Genomic DNA, 22612 nt, shown 5'->3' with positions numbered 1-22612 from the left:
TTGGAAAGTGGCGGCGGTGGCGGCGGACGGGACGGGGGGAGGGGAGGAGGAAATGTGGACGGATAGGGTTTCAGTGCCGGTGACACGGCTTAAATAGCCGAGTTAGGGCACTATGTGGCCTGCTAGAGCGGCGCCACACGGTGCCATCTGTCCGACGGAGGAGACGAGTTTCGGACCATCGAGTTTCAGAGTGTTTTCGTGTGAGACTCCATCGTTAGTCCGACGGATGACCGGTCGTGCCTAGATCTCCCCATATCGCCTCATATTTGAGCTAGATATGAGGGGTTTTGGTCAGCTCATGAGTTTGAGGCCGGTTTGAGAAGCCCGTCTGAAATGTTTTTTTTTAGCGGTCATTGGCCAGGCTGTCCGTCGGGACATTTGAGGCGGGTTTGGAGTGCCCGACTACTCTTAGTCAGAAAATTTGCTGCTTTTCTCAATGGTGCTCATAAATGTAAGTTACTTGTGCGTGTATACGAATACAAGTGTCTGGGTATTCTTTCATTTGTGAGAAAGAAAAATTAAGACGTAGCGGTGCTTAACCATGGACAGCCCCGGGAGCGAGCCGGCACATGCGTTTGCAATTGCACACCGGCCACTCAAAGTGTACCTGACCTGAGGACAGGGACCCCGCTTCGCGAGGAGAGGAGATCACAAGGTTCAGACTTCAGATCCGGAATGGTAAGCTTCCCCGCCTCAAATCTCTTCTAGGGTTTTGCTTCCGCCCCCCTGACTCGGGAGATACCGTTGGCGAGATGCAGGCGTCGATCTCGAGCCCGCTGCCGGTGGCCTGGTACCCCGCTCTGGCCGTCCTCACGGTCGCCGTCGGCCTCATGCTCACCGCCTCCTTCTTCATGTACGTGAGCAACCAACCCCTACCTCTCCTATTCTTCTCCCCTCCGCTCCGCTCGTGCTTGATTTGGGTACTTGGATCTGAATTGTGCAGTGACCCAGTGGCGATTGGTTCTCGACCTGCAAGTAGAGCCGCTTATTGGCTGTGTGCTGTGATAACCTGTAGGATGTAGTACTATCGGATGTAGGAGTAGAAAACACGAACATATTACAGGGGCACTAGTAACACAACTATACATTGGCACTTGCATTCTGTAAGTTGCACAGTTAGTGTTCAGTGCAGATGCATCAATTCACTGTTGTTTGGTACATGTGCTTGCCGTGCTCGCGCCTACTAGGGACAATTTGCTATTGGACCTCAGGGAAAATTTGTGTACCGGCTAACTCTAACCTCCGATTCTCTCTTTTTACGGACGTTTCACAACTCAATTTGCGAGTGGGTTATCGTGTACTCCCTCCGTTCCAAAATACTTGACTTTCATTTGTCCAAAAATGGATGTATTTATATACTAAAATATGTCTAGATACATCTATATTTTGATAAATGGAAGACATGTATTGTGGAACTGAGGGAGTATATGTTTGCAGTTCCTTGGTTGTGAGGCGAAGCAACTTCGTTCTTTGTTCATGTTGAATTACACAGGACCATTCATAGATATATACTTATAGAATAGTCCGTTGACAAAAGACTACCCACCATTTTGTTGATTCTTTGATCTCTCTATATGCCAGTTATGAAGCGACCATATCCACGCGCAGCCGAAGCTTAGCCAAGGAGCTCACCACCGCAGCTGTTGCTTCCGTTTTTCTGGTGAGCCCACTAAAATGCTGATTGTTTCATCAGTTCGTATGTGGAATCAGAGCTGGTTGACATATTTATGAAATTTGCTTTGTTTGTTCCACAGGGTTTTGGATCTCTTTTCGTTCTCCTCGCAAGTGGTGTTTATGTCTGACAAGGGACTTGCAGCCTATACCTACATGGACATCCAAGAATTTCTCTAGGGGAAAGGACATCAAAGATTGAAAATTCGTGTTTACATGTAGTCTTGTGTTTAGAAGTTTATTTCAGTTAACCCTCACTTCTCATGTTACATGACATATTACTATTATAATACAAATACAGAACAGAAAGATTGAAGTGCCTGTAGTTATTGCCTGCAAACTGAAGCAAGTTAACTTTTATCGTTTTCGTACTAGTACTAACACCAGATTCATTCAGTGGAAGAACATTCTTTGATATTATAGGTGACCTACACATTCACACCCAAACCTTGCTATATGTAATCTGGTCCAAAGTTCAATCCAAGCATGACCTGCATTATTTGTTCTGGTTTAAAGGATTCTGTAACCTGTGTGCATAACGTTGCTCACTAGCAGCATATGTGCACCAACACAATATAACAATAGTAAACAACAGATGAACCAACAAAACATTTCAAACAACTATTTGCACCACATTCAATTCAGTTTCAAACCACCATGACATAATACCGGAGAACTCGAAAAGTTTCAATCCCACAAGACGATTCCCACAATTCAACAGAATGGAGCTGTCGCGCAGCTCTCCAGGCCAACGATAGAAAAAAAAAAGAAGTCTAGATAGCCATCTGTGCACCATATCCAACTACGGAATTGCTCACAGGAGGTCAGCGACGTCAGAGGGTAACTCTGCCAACTGAGTATTGCAGAACCTTTGGATGTCAGACAGGACACGCTCATCAGCACGAGCAACGAAGCTGATTGCGACACCAATCCCTCCAGGCTGTCCACTTCGTCGAACATGACGAAGGTATTGTACTGGTTGTGTTGGCAGATCATAGTTGATGACAACAGGGACCTGCAATGCGTCGGCGCCACGAAGGTCGGTGGTGACGAGGACACGGGATGATCCCGACCGGAGATCCTGGACGGCAACATCTCTGGCGTGCTGGTCCATACCACCATGGCTTGCCGAGACGGTGTACCCCCTGCCACTGATCTTTTCGGCCAGTGACTCAACCTTCCGACGTGCGTTGACAAAGATGATGTTTTGCGTGACCGCCATGGTGTCAAAAAGATCACATAATTTCTCAAACTTCAACTCTTCGTCCTCAGCTTTAACATGGAACTGCTTAACACTAAAACCCTCCAATTCTTCATCTTTCGGCACTATGACCTTCATAGGCTTATTCATGCACTTCCGGCAAAGTTCGAGAGCTTCATTGGACATGGTGGTAGAGAATACAGCAAACTGGATTTTGGCTGGGAGAAGCTGGATAATATCATAGATCTGCAAGAAAGATGAATGGTCACATGTTACGAAAATAGACGCCACAAAGAATTGCATGAGATTAACAAGATCTATTTTTATCGTTTCAAATTAAATAGAACAAGCACTACGAGGGAAGTTTTGCAACCATTGTAATCACTATACAACGGAGCTGGTATGATGATGCAAAACCAACCTGGTTCTTCAAACCTCCTGCGAGTATTTCATCTGCTTCATCCAAGACAAACATTCTGACGTTATCTGGACAGAGCACTCGTGTTCTCAGCATGTCCAGAGCGCGGCTAGGAGTAGCGACAATAACCTGGGTGCTGCTGGACAAAATTTGCTTGTGCTCACGAACACTAGTCCCTCCAAGACAAGCATGAGCTTTGACACCTAGCCACTGACCAAGTGCTCCAATAACTTTCTCGGTCTCCTGTGCCAAGTCACGCGTTGGTACAAGAACCAAAGCTTGGCATTCAGTGGATCCATAATCGAGTCGCTGGAGAACTCCACAGGCAAGTGTCACAGTTGTTCCAGACAGTGACTGCTGGATAACATCCAGACCCTTGCACAATGGGACAATTCCTCGTTGATGGACTAAAGAAGGCTTCTCCAGGCCTTCAAACAAAATCTCATTAAGACTTCACTACAATACATGTCGAGTCAAGAAATAATTGTATACGCAAATAAGCATCTCAACATAGTAACAGATAAACCAAGAATTACCATATGCATATATTCCTTTCAGCAGATTTTCTTGAAGACCCATCTCAACAAAACTGTCATAGATTTCATTGTATGTGTTGAACTCGTAAAATTGAGTTAGCCTATACCATGTCATGTTGGAAGTAATCAAATATCCATAAATATAAATGAAACAGTAAGGCAAGAAAGAGAAACAAACAGACAGAAGTAAAATATCAGATCACATACCGCGTAGTCATCTTAGAAACAGGCTGCTTTCCATCAAACCAAGCTCCTTCTGGTGTCGTTCCAGAAACAGTGCAAACAAAGTACATATTATTAAAATATTTTCTAACTCAAACTTCAATAAAGCAGGGATGTTTCCCCTGTTCCATCAGAAACATTGCCGAACTTTTACAGCAAAAGGGTTTGGAACTAAGCTCCTATTTTACTTTTTACACACAACCATACCAAAACCAATGTTTTCGAAAAGCATCAATGCACTGGATCAGAAATTAAGCAGTACTCGCTCCGTAAAGAAATATAAGAGTGTTTAGATCACTAAAGTAGTGATTTAAACGCTCTTATATTTCTTTACAGAGGGAGTATATAAAATGGTTGAAGACAATAAAACGAAGTATTCAATAATCAAACTCTTCTAGTTTCTAAACGGGTATTTTGTCCATCAGGGTAATGTTCCCTCCACAAATTAGTAGAGCAGTTACTGTTTTTCACATAACTCATCTCACATCTCCCTAGTAGTTTTTGTATTTCATCTGTTTTAACCTTCTTTTGTTCAAGTTCATATTCTTATCCTATGTAAGCTTGTTTGTAAAGCAGTAATGTAAGATGTTTACCTTATGTTCATGTAAATGCATGCCCCACCACAATTGGTAAGAGCATGTCTAGTAGAGCCCTTAAACCCTCAAATAAACAGAAATAACCATTTTTTTACGGGTTGAAACGAAAAAACGGCAAATAATAGAACCCCTAAACCCTTAAAAAAAATTACGGATTGGATCTGGGGTTGCCCTCCCAATCTGTAAAAGTGAGGATTGGAGAGGGAAACCCACCTCCAACCTGCACTCCACCGGTCGTTGCGCGGGAGGGAAATTTCCCCTCGCGCGCTCCCTCCCGTCGAACGCCTCGTCGATCCCGTCGCCACCGCGGCGAGCCATGGAGGCGCCGCCGGACTCCTCCGTCGCCCCGGCCACCCCGCCCGCGTCCTCCCTCCCTCCGCCCGTCGCCCCGCCCCTGGCCTCGGCCTCGGCGACGCCTGCGCCGGCCCCGTCCTCGCTCCCTCCGCCCGCGCCGGAGGTGCCGTCGGTTGTGGCCGTCGGCGCGAAGAGGCGGCGTGCTGGCCAGCACGTCATCCTCCCCCAGCTCGCCCCGGCCGTCGCCCCGGCCGCAGCGACGCCGAAGGTGAGGAAGAAGCCCTCCCTTGGGCCGAAGGGGGCAGCGGCGCCGAAGGTGAAGAAGGCCACCTCCAGGAAGAAGCCGACGGCCGCCCCGGCCCCCGCACCTCCGCCCGTCGTGCACGAGGTGCTCGACGGAATGCCTGCCCCGCCAATGTCATTCATGGGGCTTCTCGAAGAAGCGGAGGTGGACATCGGGGCTCCTTCTCTCGAACCCCTGGGGTTTGGTGATGACTTGCAGGAAGAGGGTGATGAGGAGGAAGGGGAAGATGAGGAGGAGGTGACCGAGATAGAGGAGGCGTTCGCCGCCGTTGCAAAACCCACCGTGCGCTCGACAAACTATAGCGAGGACGAAGATATTCTCTTGGTTCGTGCTTGGGCACATGTGGGGTTGGATGCAAGCACCTGTACCGATCAATCAGGTAAACGCTATTGGCAACGCATAAAGGACTTCTATTGCAAGATCAAGCCGGAGACCGGTGGGTACATCCCTCGTAGTTGCCGGTCGCTTCAAGGCCGGTGGGAGTTGATGAAGCCCCATTGTGCTCGTTGGAGTGCGGCAATGGACCAAGTGAAGGATGCATCGCCTAGTGGAACCGTGGAGAGTGACTATGTGAGTACATATATGTTGTTCACATTTATTTTGATTTTTTATGCTATTGTTATGTGAGTACATATATGTTTGTTAGGAATATGCAACTTGTATTCCCATGAGGCCATAGGCCGATATATATATACATGTACAGGTGTGGAACATATGCAGGAAACCCCTTATACAACGGGATAAATACAAAGGGGTACATGACTTATATTATAACTCTAACACCCCCCCTCAAACTCATGGTGGATGAACAACACTGAGTTTGGAGAGATAAAAGCCATGCTGTGCTCTAGTCTGAGCCTTCGTCAGGAAATCCGCCAACTGTAACTCGGAAGGCACATACTGAAGAGCAATAACCTGATCCTGCACAGCAGCGCGCACATAGAAAGCATCAACACCAATATGCTTGGTGAGCTCATGCTTCACAGGATCGCGTGCAATGCTGATAGCACCTGTACTGTCAGATAAAAGCAGAGTCGGTGTAGTGACAGAAACACCAAAATCCTGAAGTAACCACCGTAACCAAGTCACCTCTGCTGTCAAAAGAGCCATTGCTCGCAACTCAGCCTCGGCACTCGAACGGGAAACTGCAAGCTGTTTCTTCGTCTTCCAGGCAATGAGAGAACCACCAAGAAAAACACAGTAAGCAGAAAGTGAACGGCGATCGGAAGGATCACTAGCCCACGTAGCATCCGAATAGGCCTGGAGCTGTAAAGAACTGGAGCAAGGAAAGTATAGACGGTGAGAGAGCGTGCCTCGAAGATATCGAAGAACACGAAGGAGATGACTATAGTGAACCGAGGTGGGGGCAGAGACAAACTGACTCAGAATATGAACCGGATAAGAGATGTCCGGACGAGTGACAGCTAGATAGACAAGACTGCCAACAAGATGACGATAACGCGTCGGGTCAGGGAGAGGATCACCATCAGTAGCACGGAGGTGAACATTGAGCTCCATAGAAGTCTCAACAACGCGCTCGTCAGTAAGAGCAGCACGAGCAAGAAGATCCTGGATATACTTTTCCTGGGATATAAAAAAGCCATCAGAGGTAGAAGAGACTTCAATCCCAAGAAAGTAGCGAAGAGGTCCAAGATCAGACATAAGAAACTGCTCACTAAGACGGGCCTTTACAAAGGCAATATACTCGGGGTCATCCCCCGTGATGATCATGTCATCAACATAAAGAAGAAGAAGAGTCCGACCACGAGGAGAAAGGTGAATAAACAATGCTGGATCATGAGCACTTGCGAAAAAACCAGCAGCAGTGATCACAGAGGCAAAACGCTCAAACCAGGCGCGGGGGGCTTGCTTAAGGCCATAGAGAGAGCGACGAAGACGACATACCATGCCATCAGGAACAGAATACCCAGGTGGTGGCTGCATGTACACCTCCTCACGCAGCTCACCATTAAGAAAGGCATTCTTAACATCAAGCTGAGATATAGACCAGTGGTGTGCAGAGGCAACGGCAATAAGTGTACGAACAGTGGTCATATGAGCCACAGGAGCAAAAGTCTCGTCATAATCACGACCATGCTCCTGCTGAAAACCACGAGCCACAAGACGAGCTTTGTGACGCTCAAGAGAACCATCGGAGCGAGTCTTAACCTTGTAGACCCACTTACAAGTGATCGGACGGACTCCAGGAGGAAGAGAAACAAGATCCCAGGTACCAGTGCGTTCAAGAGCAACAATCTCCTCTGCCATCGCAAACTGCCATTCAGGATGAACAACAGCCTGACGATAAGAAGTCGGCTCAAGAACAGCAGCACCAGCGGTGGGAAATCCAAAGCGATCAACAGGCGGACGAGGACGAGAACGCAAGCCATAAGTAGGCTGAGAGGAAGATGACGACCCATCCACAGAGGCATCGACTGGTCGTGGACGACGAGTGTAATGCTGAGGAAAAGATGGAATAATAGAAGGAGGAATCGGCAAGGTAGAATCAGGGGGTGGCGACGAAGAAGTCACCGGAGATGAAGGTGTAGAATCCGGTGACAGGCTGGGAGAGGAGACCGGGGAGGAAGTCACCGGAGATGAAGGTGGAGAACCCGGTGACATGCTAGGCGAGGAGACCGGGGAGGATGGTGGCTGCAAATCAACTAGATGTGGAGAAGGAGAGGAAGTGGAATGGAGAGGTACAGTCTCGGCGGGGGTGATAGGTGAGTCAGGAAAAGTGAGGAAAGAGATATCCTGTACTGAAAAAGTCGAGGAAGATGGGCGTGGGTAGAAGGGACGAGACTCTTCAAAAGTCACATCTCGAGAGATACGCATCCGACGACCAATAGGATCCCAACAACGATAGCCCTTATGCTCATCACTGTAGCCTAAGAAGACACTCAACAGACTGAGCGGTCAGTTTGGTGCGTTCGCGAGGGGCAAGAAGAACATAGCAAACACAACCAAACAAGCGAAGCATCGAATAATCGGGAGAACGATCAAAAAGTCGCTCGAAAGGAACACCACCCTGTAGAGCAGCGGAAGGCTGTATATTGATAAGATAGGTGGATGTGGAGACGGCCTCAGCCCAAAAATGAGGCGGGAAAGAGGCAGCAATCATCAATGCACGAGCCGTCTCAAGAAGATGTCGATGCTTTCGCTCAGCCACACCATTCTGAGCATGAGCACCAGGACAAGAGAATTGAGAGTGAGTCCCGTGCTCAGCAAGAACACCACGCAACATCTTAGAGATATACTCGTCAGCGGAGTCAGCACGAAAAACACGAATGGGTGAAGAGAACTGAGTATGAACCATGGCAGCAAAACGCTTATAAATAGACAACACCTCAGAACGAGAAGTCATGAAATAAAGCCATGTGTAACGAGAGAAATCATCTATGAAAATAATATAGTATTTATGACCACCTTTCGAAGCGAAAGGGGCCGAACCCCATACATCAGAATGGACTAAATCGAAAGGACGCTTAGACACTGACTCACTATGTGAATATGGTAACTGAATCTGCTTGCCAAGACGACAACCCTGACACTCTAAAGAGACATCTCCTGAGACAGACCCCAGAAGGCCTCGACGAACTAAAGAAGACAACCGAGAACCACACAGATGACCAAGTCGATGATGCCACTGCTGGAAGGAACCAGTGACGGAGGCGACAGAAGCGGAAGAACTGGCGATGGTGGTGGCAGCAGAAGGAACATGAAGCCAGTCCAACTCCCAAAGACCCTGAGAATCACGGCGGCGAGGGCCAGCCCCAACCAGAGTGTGCGTGTGACGGTCCTGGACAGAACAAGAGTCAACGTCAAGGATGACGCGACAACCAGAATCCGTAAGTTGACCAGCAGAAAATAAATTCATGGTAAGTCGAGGAACATGAGCAACATCAGGAACAGAATAAGGAGTAGTAGTAAGATTGCCTCTACTAGCAACAGAAAGTGGGGTACCATCAGCAGTGAAGACATGAATAGGAGAATCCAGTGATCGAAGAGAGGACAAAGTGGAAGAATGAGAAGACATATGAAAAGAAGCTCCAGAGTCCAGAACCCATGGGGATGTACCTGACTGTGTAGAGGGTGATCGCTCAGTGCGGGAAGCATCAGTCACAGAACCGGCAGTACCCGTCGAGGAAGAACCTAAAGCCGCGAGCAGACGCTTAAGTCTCAGAATATCCTGCTCAGTCAAAGCAATGGCTGAAGCTGTCGAGGTAGATGACGAAGTCCCTGAAGATGATGATCGAGCCTTGCGCAGGTGTTTCTTCTTCGTGTAGCACTGAGACTCAAGATGACCATCATTGTTGCAATAGGCGCAATGTGGACGGGGGCGACCTGAGCCTCCAGAAGGAGTGGGCAAGAGCGGCGGAGCACTCGAGCGAGAAGGGGTCGGTGGAGCAAGTGGCGTAGGAGCACGAGTAGCGAGGACAGAGGGAACCTCCAGCAAACCAGCACCACGTAAGCGAGTCTCCTCAGCACGAATCTCAGAAAGCGCCTCCATGAGAGAAATACGGCCACGAGCAAACAACTGAGCACGCCGGGGCTCAAACTCCTTACGGAGCCGAGACAAGAACTCATAGACGCGATGAAACTCCAAATTGGCCTGGACAGCCTGGCAACAGGGGCAGGTACGACACCCAGCACTACGGAGAGAATCAAGCTGGCGCCAGATAGCAGAACTCTGTGCATAGAAGTCATCAACAGTAGAGTCACCCTGCTGAAGAGCATGCTCCTGATGGATCACAGAGAGGTATAAGGCATCACCAGAGGGCTGATAGCGCTCACGAAGACGGGTCCACATCTCAAAGACAGTAGAAAGACCCAGAAATTCAGAAGCAAACTGAGGCAGAACACTAGCAGTGAGAACAGCTGCAGCACGAGCATCATCATCAAGCCACTGGGTGTAAACAGACAGAGCAGCATGATACGTCTGAAGAGCCTCCTCATAAGCCAAAACCCTCTCATCATAAGCACGATCAGCAGCCTCATCAGCAACCTTGGCCGCATCCTTGGCGGCCTGATTAGCATCCGTAGGAAGAACCGATGGAGTTGGCGGAGTAGGGGCCACCGGAGGAACTAGACGTGGCGGACAGCAGACCTCGCCAGAAAGAACACCCCAGAGACGGATGCCACGCATGTGAATGCGCATGAAGCCAGTAAACTCGGTGTAGTTAGTACCATCAAAGATCACCGGACAGCGAGGGACAGCAACATAGCCCGATGCAGCAGACATTTTTTTTTGCAGTAGAACGAAGCAAAGCTTCAGCCGAGCGACACCAGCCTGGAGGAAAACAGCGCCAGCACAGAACGGGAGGAGCGGGTGCGGCCGAGGGAGGGGGCGAGGGCGGCCTGGGAGGCGATGGCGAAGGCGAACTCGCGCTTCAGCCCCACGCGCACGCCGGACCGAAGCACGAAGTCGTCCACGTTTGCGATGGCAGAGAACGGGGCGTCAGCCGGCACATCCGCGTGGGCGCCAACGCCGGCGGGGGGAGGAGGATCCCGCGGCGGCGGGGTCCGGATCCGGGGGCCGCGAGCGGGCGCGCTTGGCGGGCGCCGAGTCCGAGGGGCGGGAGCGCTTGGAGGAGCGGGAGGGCTTGGGATTGGGCTTGGTGGTCGGCGGGGAGAGGACGGCGGCGGCGGCGGATGAACAGGATCTGAGCACGAGTTGCGCGTGCGGAAAAAAAACCTAAAGCTCTAATACCATGTTAGGAATATGCAACTTGTATTCCCATGAGGCCATAGGCCGATATATATATATATATATACATGTACAGGTGTGGAACATATGCAGGAAACCCCTTATACAACAGGATAAATACAAAGGGGTACATGACTTATATTATAACTCTAACAACGTTTACTATGCTATTGGTGGGTTTGTAGGAGGCAATTGCTGACTTGAGGTACAAGGAGATGGCCGCTTCCAAGGGCAAAGCATTCCCATTTAAACATGTTTGGAAAATTCTTCAAACTTATGACAAGTGGAAGTTGAGGGATCAAGAGACCGCACCCAAGAAGTCGGCAATGGTTAGGATGGATGATAGTGAAGAGGAGGGAAGGAACGAGCACAAGCCCGCTGGAAACAAGAAGGATAAGCTAAGGAAGAAGATGGAAGGAGAGGCGTCAAGCATAAGGGAGAAGATAGAACATATGATGAAGTCAAGGGAGGCATTGACAATGGAGAGATTGGAGACAAAGCTTCTTATCAACGAGAAGAAGAAAGAGGTGAAGCTTCCACAAGTTGAAGCAAGGCGTGAAGATGCCAAGCGCAAGGCCGACTTGGAGGAGAGGATGATCAAGGTCAAAGAAGCAAAGGCATGGAAAGAACTCATGGTGGAAGAGAAGGAGCACATGATGATGTCCAAGAAGGACATGGATGAAGACCAATTGATGTGGTGGAAGGAGTACAAGCAGGACATCGCGGAGAGGAAGAGGATATTCCGTGGTGCGTCCTCTACTCTTCGAGGTACACTCCGATGAGTGGTGGTGGCGATGGCGGTGTGGAGGACTCCACCACCGGCGACAATGGAGGTGCTTGATGGACGTGGAAGTGGTCTAGGAGATGGCGCCAGGTGCAACTTTTTGGTGATGGTGCCGATGAGAGGGGGAAGATGATGATTGTGTGATGTAAACTATTAAACCATGCATCAATGATCTTCATTTCCGTGTTTGTTTGAAGGTTGATTGTGTTTTTCTAGTGAAAATTGTGATATGTCAAATGACAGTTTTAAGGGTTCGGGTTGGGGCAAAGACTAGAACCCTCAAACCCAACCCCTATAACGGAATATTCTGTTATAAGGGTTGGATATTCCGTTATAAGGGTTGGGTTTGAGGGTTCTAGTCTTTGCCCCTGTTTTTCAACCCTTAAAAGTGTCAAAAATGGCCAATTCTCAACCCTTAAAACTAAAACCAGATTTAAGGGTTTGAGGGCTCTACTAGACATGCTCTAAGGCTGTCATCTTGCACACTCTCTACAGTCCATGTTTTGGTGTACACCCCTTTTCTTATATTCCCAATTGTGCCACTCAAAAATTGAAAATCAGTTTGCTTTTCATTTTCTATAAAGACTGGTGGTCAAATGCTAATTGGATGTTTTCCTTCTAACTTGTGATAAAAGACTTGGTTAAGAAAAGGTTTGAAGGTATACAAGTGTAACAATTTTATGCACATAGGATGGTTGACTCACCTTTTGTCTGAGTTACTCTAAGCATGCATACTGAACTTCCCTTGATAGATTGTGCTCCTTCAGCTCCCACAGTCTTTGCTGCTGTTTCTGCCATTTTCATTTCTTTCTCGTGTTCCTTTTCCAATAAACTTTCTGAGTCCATCATATTGCATGTTGAGGTTGCAATCCTTGTGGCGTGACTGCTGCTCCCTGGGTTCATTCCTTTGTTCAGTTCCTTTGAAGCAACTTGCCCCCCTGTGGATCCTTTTTGCTTGGGATCACTTCCCTCGTACATATTTTTTATAGGTGGCTTCTGTAAACCTTCATGGGCACTGTCAGAACTGATGTTAGCACACAAAGTGGAACCTTCTGTCGATTTTTTTTGCTTCCGATCTCTTCTTGTGTACACATTTTTTATAGATGGCTTGTGACCTTCATGGGCAGATCAGAAATGATGTCAGCAAACAAAGTGTCAACCAATTGTTATTGTGCCAAGAAAATTCACAACATACATCATAAACATATTTGATAAATATAGCACAGCAAAGTTCACAAATGTGCAGTTTTCACTGACCTCTGAAGACCTCTTCAATCAAGCTTGTTGAAGTTGAACTTCCACTTATGGATTGCCCACCTTCAGCTTTTGGAACGTCTTCTGTAGCTCTCTCCGAGTTCGTTCTGGTATCCACTATAGCACTTGCATTGTTTTCTTTGATCTCTCCATTAGTTCTTAACTCTTCAGTGAACTTCGACACTTGCAGCAATGTAGCCATGTCTTCTGTAGCTTTTGGAATGTCTTCTGTAGCTCTCTCGTAGTTTGTTCTGGTGCCCAGTATAGCACTTGCATTGTTTTCTTTGATCTCTCTATCAGTTCTTAACTCTTCAGTGAACTTCGATGCTTGCAGCAATGTAGCCATGTCTTCTGTAGCTTTTGGAATGTCTACTGTAGCTCCCTCGGAGTTCGTTCTGGTGCCCACTATAGCACTTGCATTGTTTTCTTTGATCTCTCCATCAGTTTTAAACTCTTCAGTGAACTTCGAGACTTGCAGAAATGTAGCCATGTCGCAGGTCATCAGTTTCTTTTGATGTTTCTTGTCAGAACAATCTTCCAAACCCGACATATGATCACCTCTTGCCGAGCTTTCACTTGGGGATTGCCCCCCTTCTGCTGCTTTCTTTGAGTTTGTTGTGGTGGCTGCCATAGCACTTCCGCTGTTTTCCTCGATCTCTTCATCAGCTCTTAACTCTGGAATGAACTTTGCCACTTCCAGCAATGTAACTGTTTCTGTAGTCTTCGGTTCTTCTTTACATTCCTTGCCTAAGCAACTTCCAAAATCCAAAGAATAATTGCCTGCGGAATCTACTCCAGTGCCCTCTAAATCCATTCCTTTATTGAGTGTTTCTAGAGGTACCTCAATACCTTCTTCTCTTATATCTGCATATTCCTTCATGACACTACCATTCCGTTCTGTGGTTTTCAGTTCTTCTTTACATTCCTTGCCTGGGCAACTTCCGAAATCCAAAGAATAATTGCCTGCGAAAACTACTCCAGTGCTCTTTAAATCCATTCCTTCATTCAGTGTTTCTGCAGGTACCTCAATACCTTCTTCTCTTATATCTGCATATTCCATCATGACGCTACCATTCCCTTCTGTGGTTTTCAGTTCTTCTTTACATTCCTTGCCTGAGCAACTTCTGAAATCCAAAGAATAACTGCCTGTGAAATCTACTCCAGTGCCCTCTAAATACATTCCTTCATTCAGTGTTTCTGCAGGTACCTCAATACCTTCTTCTCTTATATCTGCATATTCCTTCATGATGTTACCATTTCGTTCTGTGGTTTTCAGTTCTTCTTTACATTCCTTGCATGAGCAACTTCCAAAATCCAAAGAATAATTGCCTGCGAAAACTATTCCAGTGCCCTCTAAATCCATTCCTTTATTCAATGTTTCTGGAGGTACCTCAATACCTTCTCTTATATCTGCATATTCCTTCATGACGCTGACCTTCCGTTCTTCTACTTCTTTCCATTGCCCTTCTATCCTTCTTGCTTTGTCTTCAATCATGAACTTGACTGGTCTAGATGACCATCCAAACACAAAGTGGTAAGAGAAAGGAGAACCAACAAGACTTCCCAACGCTATCCTCAACCTAATAGGCTCCTTATCTCCGCTTTCCAAACTTTCCTCATCCACCTCAAGCAAAACTCCAACTGCAGATGCAACTTGATATAGCTCCTTCCAGTTTCTATATGCACCTGGGACCCCATAGACCAAAAGCCACTCTCTGATCAAGTCAAGTTTCTCCCCATCACCTTCATCCCACCTTGCTACAGTAAAATTCACCTCCTTTTCATCTAGAAATGTTTCTACATTGGGAGGATTTAAACAGCTTAGTAGGTCATCCTCTGAGTTGAAGGATGCCACGAAATTCTGTCTACCTTCTCTCTTTATATACCAGCCATCAGTCAGCTTCCAGAACTTATTTAGTTCAATTTTCACTGCTGCCGGGTCCAAGTTATAGGCATTAGATGTGATCAGCAGGCAGTGATGGTAGAACTTTTCATTTTCGACAACTTCCTTTGAAGGCTGAATCATGTAGAATGGAAACCTTGTAGAATGTCCAAATAGCTGAGCCGCAGTACCCAGTTTGTCTTTTATCCTGCATTGATCCAAATTGTGTGATGTCTCTTTACAAGCAAAGCACTTCTTTTTACCGGATAAAGTAGTTAGTTTTTGCTCCGGCGCAGCCTTATTTTCTCGACTATTACATCCCATCACTTGTGTTGCAATCGGTCCTTCTTTGGCGCTTTCTGGTACAATGTGATGCCCTCTTGCTGTTTAGATCAACCTATACAAGCGCATATCCCAAGGGAAAAAAAGAGAGAAGTCAGGACCAGATCCTTTCAAAGAAATAAAGTAAGCGCATGGAACAAAAGTGTGTTTGTTAGCTAAAATTAAAAAGGAAGGATTTTATGGACATATCGAGCATCTATATAATATGGGAATATTTGCAACCTAAGTACTGAAATAATGTCTCGAATAGTGTCTTTGTTATAAATTTCAATCTATTAAGGTAACCCGCAGTGGTCGTGGTGGTGGGCAAAGAGGGTCAGATTGCACCCTTCAGTTTTTGCTTATTGGATTGAAATCTTCTTTTGGCTCAACTAGGAAAGAAATGGAAGTTCCAGTCTCTGAAGATCTACAGGATAAATCAACATAAACAGAACCATGCACTTGGGAAAAAAAGTACTCCCTCCGTTCCAAAATAGTTGTCGTCGAACTAAAACCACGACAAGTATTTTAGAACGGAGGGGGTACTTACTAAATTTAGTACTAAATTTTCTAGGAAAGCCCACCGAAGATGTCAATAATACTAGAAATGCTAGCATGCCAGAGACTTAATAACACCTAGAAAACAGTCACGTCACCGTGAAGATACTAATCAGCACCCGAAATATGATAAAACATCACTTGAAAACATTAAATAAAACAGTGAAGACATGCCATACAATTAAATACAAAATGTTCGCTAATGCACAGCCTGAATAAATAAAACCTTATAAATCGCAAAAAGAGCGGTGGAGACCGCCACCACGTGTCGACTGACCGTTCAACCAGGTTAATCTACGCCGTCCAACTCCAACGGCCACGAGACCAAGTTGCCATGTAATGGTGATGGCGATGGTCCATCAACCACACCATCAGGCCCCAGCTCTGTCCCCCCTCCCAAATAAAATAGAGTAAATAAACCATAGGTAGCCATCATCAGATCGACTAATGGCCCCCCATTAGCCAAGCAATCATTGTATAGCATTGTACAGATAAGGACTGCCCTTCTCTATAAGAAGGGCTGGACTCGAACTCGATCGTGCGCTATGGAGGTTGGGCCCCCACAAAAAAAACGAAATGGAAAATGAACTGATGTTGGCAGTAGGATGTGCGAGTTGTGAGCACGGCGTGCCGGTCGGTGAGGTCTGACCTAGATCGAGGGCACTCCTGAGCCTCCGCCGCTTCGGAAGACCAACGCCAGCCCAGGATGGGGGGCGGCGGCGGGCGCCACGGTTTAGGGCGAGCTAGGGTTTTAAGGACAGGGACGGAGCTAGGGTTACAGCAGTTGAATTGGAGGCGACTCGTAGACCGTGGCAGGCTTGTGAGTCCAATTTTGATAAGAAAAGCTAACACCTAATGCCGAGGAGGGACAAGGTAGAGCTCCGGCGTACCTCCAGAACTAGGGTGGCGGCGCACAGCGGTAGATCGGCCGGGGATGTTGAGGGAGGCAGACAGGAAAAAATTTCGGTCTCGATTGATGTAGGGCGAGCGATCAATCCACGTCGCCGGGGACAGTGGACTAGTGATACGACGGCGGACACCGGAGCGAAAACGCCCGGTGTGCTGGTGTACTAAAAAGGCCCTCGGGATGTTCTTTCATTTCGACCCTTCAGTTGGGATGTTCCTTCATTTCGACCCTTCACACGTTACTAATGTACAACAAGCCCATATTTCGTTGTCAAATAAACCGCCACCTCCGTTTCGAATTATTTGTCTTAGATTTATCTAAATACGAATATATCTAGACACGTTTTGGCGTTTGATTGATATATCGGTATAGTCAAATCTAATAAAGTAATTTGGAATAATCTTTAGGTATACGCTATCGTGTCGCAGCCCCGTGTCGCTCCCCCGCGGGGCGACCTGGGTGCGAAACCCTAGCCGCGACAGCCCCATACACCGCCACCAACCCCTCCCTCCGCCGTAGCCGGCGAGCGCCGTCGGGAAAAGCCCGCGCGGCGACGGCGGCGATGGGCCTTCCCTTCCCTCAAGTCTGGAGCAAAGCTGCGTGGGGATGCTCAGCCGGGATGAGGAGGTGCCCGACGACACGAATGCAAGGCGTCGCTAGTGTGTGCATGACGCGGTCTTGCGGACGCTGGAGGCAGGGCGGCACGCACATGGAATCTGAGTGCTGGGGCGGCGACCCAAGGGGCACTCGGCGGGGCTGCTCCATCACAGCTGCGAGGGCAGCGTGGGGGCCGGCCGTGGACACCGGTGGCGGCGGAACTGGGTTTTTCCCTGCCCAGATCCATTTGATGTGGGTGGTGGTGGCCCGGATGTCGGCCGACGTAATGGACGACGGTAGTTCACACCACCGACGTTGTTGGGGCAGGCCAGAGGTTGCGGTGGAGGTGGTGGGGTCCTTTGGGCGTGATGAAGGTGGTGCTGTGGTGGCGGGATTGATCTAGGCAGAGCCGTGTTTGCCGTGTTCTTGATCTAGTTTGTCTGGTGGTGGTGGATGGGTGCCACGAGATGCGCTCTCCTCCCGTTGTCGTGGTCGGCTCGTTCGAGAAGCTCCGGTGGACTTAGGGATTCGTGGTCTGGGTTGGAAGAAATCCCTACTTTGCGATGTCCGAGGTTGACAACGGCGACGCCCACGACGTCGACCCATCCATGGAGGCGTTGTCTTGGCCCCGATTCGACTCTCTCCCTCGTGCTCAGAGGAAACTGCTACTTGTAATAGTGTTGGGATTCTCCAAAGCGGAAGGGTGATGTAATATAGTAACAGATAGTATTTTCCTCAGTTAAGAACCAAGATTTATGAACCAGAAGGAGATGGCACACAGACAACGTCGACAATACATGCGCATACACAAAGCAGATGCTTGCACCCAACAAAGATAAGGGGGCATCACTCCCTTTGTTCTTGCCAGTTGTAAAAATCAAATATGGTAGTGGGAGATATAAAAGAGCCGCTAGAAATCAGACTATTGATCCTTTGCATATTATCAGACCAATCCTATGCCATAGGATGAGATGAATGATGGTCATTGGATCTGCTACTAGGCCGGTGCATGGATTGTTTTATTGCTTCGTAATAACTGCTTCCAGTTACCACCCACAACACCCTCGCTAACGACTCTCCTAAAGTTATGGCCCTCAAACTGTCCAATCAAGTTTGCTTATCCTCTTCTAAAAAAAAGGTTTGGTTACCCTGAAACGTGAAGCCCTCAAACTATGCGGCCAAGTTTGCTTTCGATTTATATTTCTCAAATGTTTGATTCCATCAACTCATTAATTTGCTTCAACTATAGCCACAAAAAATTCCATCTAACAGAGATTCCTTAGGAAATTTGTGTCCATTATAAATGTTTATTATTTTGTATGCAATGAAGCAAGAATTTGTTTCAGGCGACCAGAAAATTTGCTTCCATTCAAAGTTACATTTGCATCTGTGAGCAATAATTAAATTGTCTTCCACTCAGATATAGAATGGTTTCCACTGTAGTGAGTAAATTGTTTTCAAATAAACAAAAGATTTCTTGTAAAGAGAAGGGAATCTCCTTCCATGCACAAAAAAGTCTAATATAATAAAAAATGAACAAATTAATTATATTACAAAAATATTCTGATACAAGGTCCATGTTTAAGAGACTAAGACGGCTAGGAACCGAGGGTATTGTCTTAGGCTGTAACTTCACAATAGGCAACACATAGGTGAAGAATCACCAAATAAAAGTCGTCGCCGTTGTGATGAAAGCAAGCACCAGGGCGCCACTGCTAGCAATTGACCGCCACATGGAATTATCCTAGTCAGTTTGCTTGTCGTGAAAGCTACAACTAACGCACGTCATCAAGCCGGTGGAGTACGTAAGCAAGCACATCCTCAACAGCGGCCTCAATCGTGTCTCCGCCCATCTCTCCACCAAATCCCATCTCCACCTTCAGATCGACACTGTCGCATCATAAGGAGAGGATAGTACAATGCATTTGAGGAAGCAGTGATGCACGGTTGGCATTGTTTGGCGCAAAACATATGTACAACAAGAAGCAGTTAATCTATCACAACATACATGATAAGCAATGGAAGCATGACAAAATTAGGATGAAGGGAAATCAATATGTTGTAGGGAACTTATGCAAAACATAATAGGAAGCATGGCTTACACGAAGAAATGAGTTGATATGTCATATCATACATGGTGCCATGCTTAAATTTAAATGGTGCCCAAAAAGAGAACAATAAAATCAAAGAAAGAGAGAAACATGAACTATGGAAGCAAACTACCTAGACCATAAAAACATATGTACCATAATACAGAAGCGTAACATATTGCAATGGTGGTAGCAATGAAATCAAGAGTTAAAAAACAATACAAAGTATGGAAGCATCTGTTGGGGAACGTAGCATGCAATTTCAAAAAAAATCCTACGCTCACGCAAGATCTATCTAGGAGATGCATAGCAACGAGAGGGGGAGAGTGTGTCCACGTACCCTCGTAGACCGAAAGCGTAAGCATTAGCTTAACGTGGTTGATGTAGTCGAACGTCTTCTCGATCCAACCGATCAAGCACCGAACGTACGGCACCTCCGAGTTCTGCACACGTTCAGTTTGATGACGTCCCTCGAAACTCTTGATCCAACAAAGTGTCGAGGGAGAGTTTCGTCAGCACGACGTCGTGGTGACGGTGATGGTGTAGTGATCTGCGCAGGGCTTCGCCTAAGCACTACGACAATTATGACCGAAGGCGTAAACTGTGGAGAGGGGCGCTGAGGGAGTCCTGGATTAGGGGGTGTTTGGATAGCCGGACTCCTGGACTATGAAGATACAAGATTGAAGACTTCGTCCCGTGTCCGGATGGGACTTTCCTTGGCGTGGAAGGCAAGCTTGGCGATGCGATATTCAAGATCTCCTACCATTGTAACCGACTCTGTGTAACCCTAACCCTATCCGGTGTCTATATAAACCGGAGGGTTGTAGTCCGTAGGCAATCAACTCCACACACAACAATCATACCATAGGCTAGCTTCTAGGGTTTAGCCTCGTTGATCTCGTGGTAGATCTACTCTTGTACTACCCATATCATCAATATTAATCAAGTAGGAGTAGGGTATTACCTCCATCGAGAGGGCCCGAACCTGGGTAAAACAAAGTGTCCCTGCCTCCTGCTACCATCCGGCCTAGACGCACAGTTCGGGACCCCCTACCCGAGATCCGCCGGTTTTGACACCGACATTGGTGCTTTCATTGAGAGTTCCTCTGTGCCGTCACAATCAGGAAGGATGCCTCTTCCCGTCTTTAAAGACGGTGCTGTTGCTAAGGGAGCCTTGGCTGTTGGCCAGACCCTCCGGCTAGGTGGTTTCCTCATGACCACCTATTCGGCTGTTGCGCCGACGGTGACCTCTCGGGTCATCAAAAGCAACCTACACGTCAGCTCGGAGCTCGTCGAGTAGCTAGATCCAATGGAGCTCTCTTCCGTAAACAAGCTCTTGGATCGCATCGCCGCCCTAGGGGTCGCTACGGATTACGACCAGGTTGGGCTTAAACCCGATCTAAGAGAAATTAACTCTCCCCAAGTCACCCACCACGTTGCCGTGGTAGAGGCGCAGTGCGGCGACCCTTCATCTATTTTAAGGACTAGCTACGTCCGAATTCCCGACTCCTCCAAGCCGGATACCCGCGGAGGGGAGGATGTAACTCAAGACCTGAGCTTAGGATCAGGCAACGGGCTAGATTCGTTGGACAATATCCAAGAATCCGAACTTCAGAGTTCGGAAACTCTTCGGCCTCCGAATCTTGGATTGGGTAAGGTTTCAGATTCAATGACACCCGCCCACCCGAACATAAGCGATCTCTCCCAAATCAGGCAGAGGCCCGAGGAAACAGTACATCATTACTGGGCCAGATTCCTCCTGGTTATGAACAGGATAAAGGATTGCCGCGAGGAAGACGCAATCTCAATTTTCTGCAGTAATTGCACGGACGAGGGAATCCTTAACGCCGTAAGTCGCCGTGATATTACACGCTTCGCTGACTTGGCGTCCATAGTACAAAAATACTGTGCGATGGAAAGCGCCTGGAAAACCGAAATACAATTTTGGGATAATCCGGCCTTAAATAGTAATCCCGTCCGAACTAAGAGGGTGCATCATCATAGGACACCCGGGATAAACACCAGAAAGCCAAAACCCTCTACAGGGCACGGAACCGTACTGGAAAGGTGGCTTGATGGACCCTGTAGAATTCACAGTACAGAGGACGCCACACCAACTCACAGCCTTAGAGCATGTTGGATACTCCGGCAGGTGACCAAAATTGGCGAGGACCTCTTAATCCTGGAGGCCGCAGAAAGCCAGCCCGAGGACACCAGTATCGTTCTCACAGTCTTCGATACTTTCGCATCAAACAATGTGCGAAAAAGAACACTCCGCAGCCTCGCCGAAGTCTATCAAGTTGCAACAATAAATCCATGGAGCGACACTGCTATTACCTTCAACGCAAGTGATGAACCTAAATTCCGAACAACCCGAGCACCAGCCGCATTGGTCCTCAGTCCCATAATGGACGGCTTTCGCCTCACCAAGGTGCTCATGGATGGAGGCAGCGGACTGAACCTCATTTATGAGGAAACCCTCCAAAAAATGGAAATAGACTGGAACCGCGTCGAGCGAAGCAGCACAACCTTTAGAGGAATAATCCCCAGTCGGGAAGCGCGCTGCACAGGAAAAATCACACTAGATGTGGTGTTCGGCACGCCGGATAATTACAGGTCCGAAGAAGTCACGTTTCAGGTGGCCTCGTTTAAGAGCGGACATCACGCTTTACTGGGACGGGAAGCATTCACAATCTTCCAAGCAATACCCCATTACGGGTACATGAAGCTTAAAATGCCCGGGCCGAACGGAATTATCACTCTCACTAGTGATCCGGACGTAGCACTCCGCGCCGAAAACAAGACGGCCGCATTAGCCCTTGAAGCACTATCCGAAGCCTTAGCGGCCGAAGAACTGACTGCGTTGCGCTCCACGGTTAACAGGGATGATGTGATACTCAATAAGAGATCCAAATCCACATCCTTCAAGCCAGCTGACGAAATAGTCAAATTCCAGGTCCACCCAACGGACCCCAATAAAACAGCTTCCATCGGGCACGACTGAACCCTGATGTAGATGCCGCACTGCGAGAGTTCCTACGAGAAAACTGGGACATTTTCGCCTGGCACCCTTCAGACATGCCAGGGATCCCACGCAGGCTGGCTGAACATAGCTTAAATATCCTAAAAGGATTCAAACCTGTCAAACAAGCCCTTCGGCGTTTTTCCGAACCCAAGAGACAGGCTATGGGAGAAGAGCTAGCCAAGCTATTGGAGGCCGGATTCATTAGAGACATAAAACATCCGGACTGGCTAGCAAACTTGGTGATG

The 22612-nt window shown here is 47.7% G+C and overlaps 3 protein-coding genes across 5 annotated transcripts; 1 reads left to right on the top strand and 2 right to left on the bottom strand.

Annotated features, from left to right (window-relative positions):
* Positions 1-521: 521 nt before the first annotated feature.
* LOC125531629 (uncharacterized) lies at positions 522-1992 on the top strand. 2 transcript variants are annotated; one of them, XM_048695957.2, is made up of 4 exons: positions 522-678; positions 759-853; positions 1582-1660; positions 1755-1992. In XM_048695957.2, the coding sequence occupies exons 1-4, from the start codon at positions 676-678 to the stop codon at positions 1800-1802; spliced, it is 225 nt and encodes a 74-aa protein (XP_048551914.1). In that variant the 5' UTR covers positions 522-675; the 3' UTR covers positions 1803-1992. The 2 variants fall into 2 exon arrangements, with proteins under 2 accessions (XP_048551914.1, XP_048551913.1); XM_048695956.2 differs by having other exon boundaries at positions 549-678; positions 753-853.
* LOC125512389 (uncharacterized) lies at positions 1754-16820 on the bottom strand. 2 transcript variants are annotated; one of them, XM_048677481.2, is made up of 7 exons: positions 16639-16820; positions 12991-15266; positions 12438-12848; positions 4034-4082; positions 3827-3927; positions 3294-3718; positions 1754-3118 (listed from the first exon to the last, which is right to left on the bottom strand). In XM_048677481.2, exons 2-7 carry the CDS (start codon positions 15191-15193, stop codon positions 2486-2488), a joined length of 3822 nt encoding a protein of 1273 aa, XP_048533438.2. In that variant the 5' UTR covers positions 15194-15266; positions 16639-16820; the 3' UTR covers positions 1754-2485. The 2 variants fall into 2 exon arrangements, with proteins under 2 accessions (XP_048533438.2, XP_048533439.2); XM_048677482.2 differs by lacking the exon at positions 16639-16820 and adding an exon at positions 16398-16597.
* LOC147964838 (uncharacterized) lies at positions 8113-10954 on the bottom strand. Its single transcript, XM_087527637.1, has one exon. The coding sequence runs from the start codon at positions 10482-10484 to the stop codon at positions 8121-8123; it is 2364 nt and encodes a 787-aa protein (XP_087383763.1). The 5' UTR covers positions 10485-10954; the 3' UTR covers positions 8113-8120.
* Positions 16821-22612: the final 5792 nt, after the last annotated feature.

This window comes from Triticum urartu, chromosome 6A (genome assembly GCF_056163025.1).
Source record: "Triticum urartu cultivar PI428250 chromosome 6A, HENAU_Tu73, whole genome shotgun sequence".
Classification (NCBI taxonomy): domain Eukaryota; kingdom Viridiplantae; phylum Streptophyta; class Magnoliopsida; order Poales; family Poaceae; genus Triticum; species Triticum urartu.
The sequence above is the reverse complement of the archived record's forward strand: the minus strand, read 5'-3'. Positions and strand labels throughout refer to the sequence as shown.

Coding starts and splice junctions, on each gene's coding strand:
- LOC125531629 (XM_048695956.2), top strand. Junction 854..1,581: donor CTCACCGCCTCCTTCTTCAT/GTACGTGAGCAA, acceptor TCTATATGCCAG/TTATGAAGCGACCATATCCA. Junction 1,661..1,754: donor CTGTTGCTTCCGTTTTTCTG/GTGAGCCCACTA, acceptor TTTGTTCCACAG/GGTTTTGGATCTCTTTTCGT.
- LOC147964838 (XM_087527637.1), bottom strand. CDS start 10,484: ATGTCTGCTGCATCGGGCTATGTTGCTGTCCCTCGCTGTCCGGTGATC.
- LOC125512389 (XM_048677481.2), bottom strand. CDS start 15,193: ATGGGATGTAATAGTCGAGAAAATAAGGCTGCGCCGGAGCAAAAACTA. Junction 4,083..12,437: donor TAGAGTAACTCAGACAAAAG/GTGAGTCAACCA, acceptor GAACGACACCAG/AAGGAGCTTGGTTTGATGGA. Junction 3,928..4,033: donor GTTTCTAAGATGACTACGCG/GTATGTGATCTG, acceptor GACATGGTATAG/GCTAACTCAATTTTACGAGT.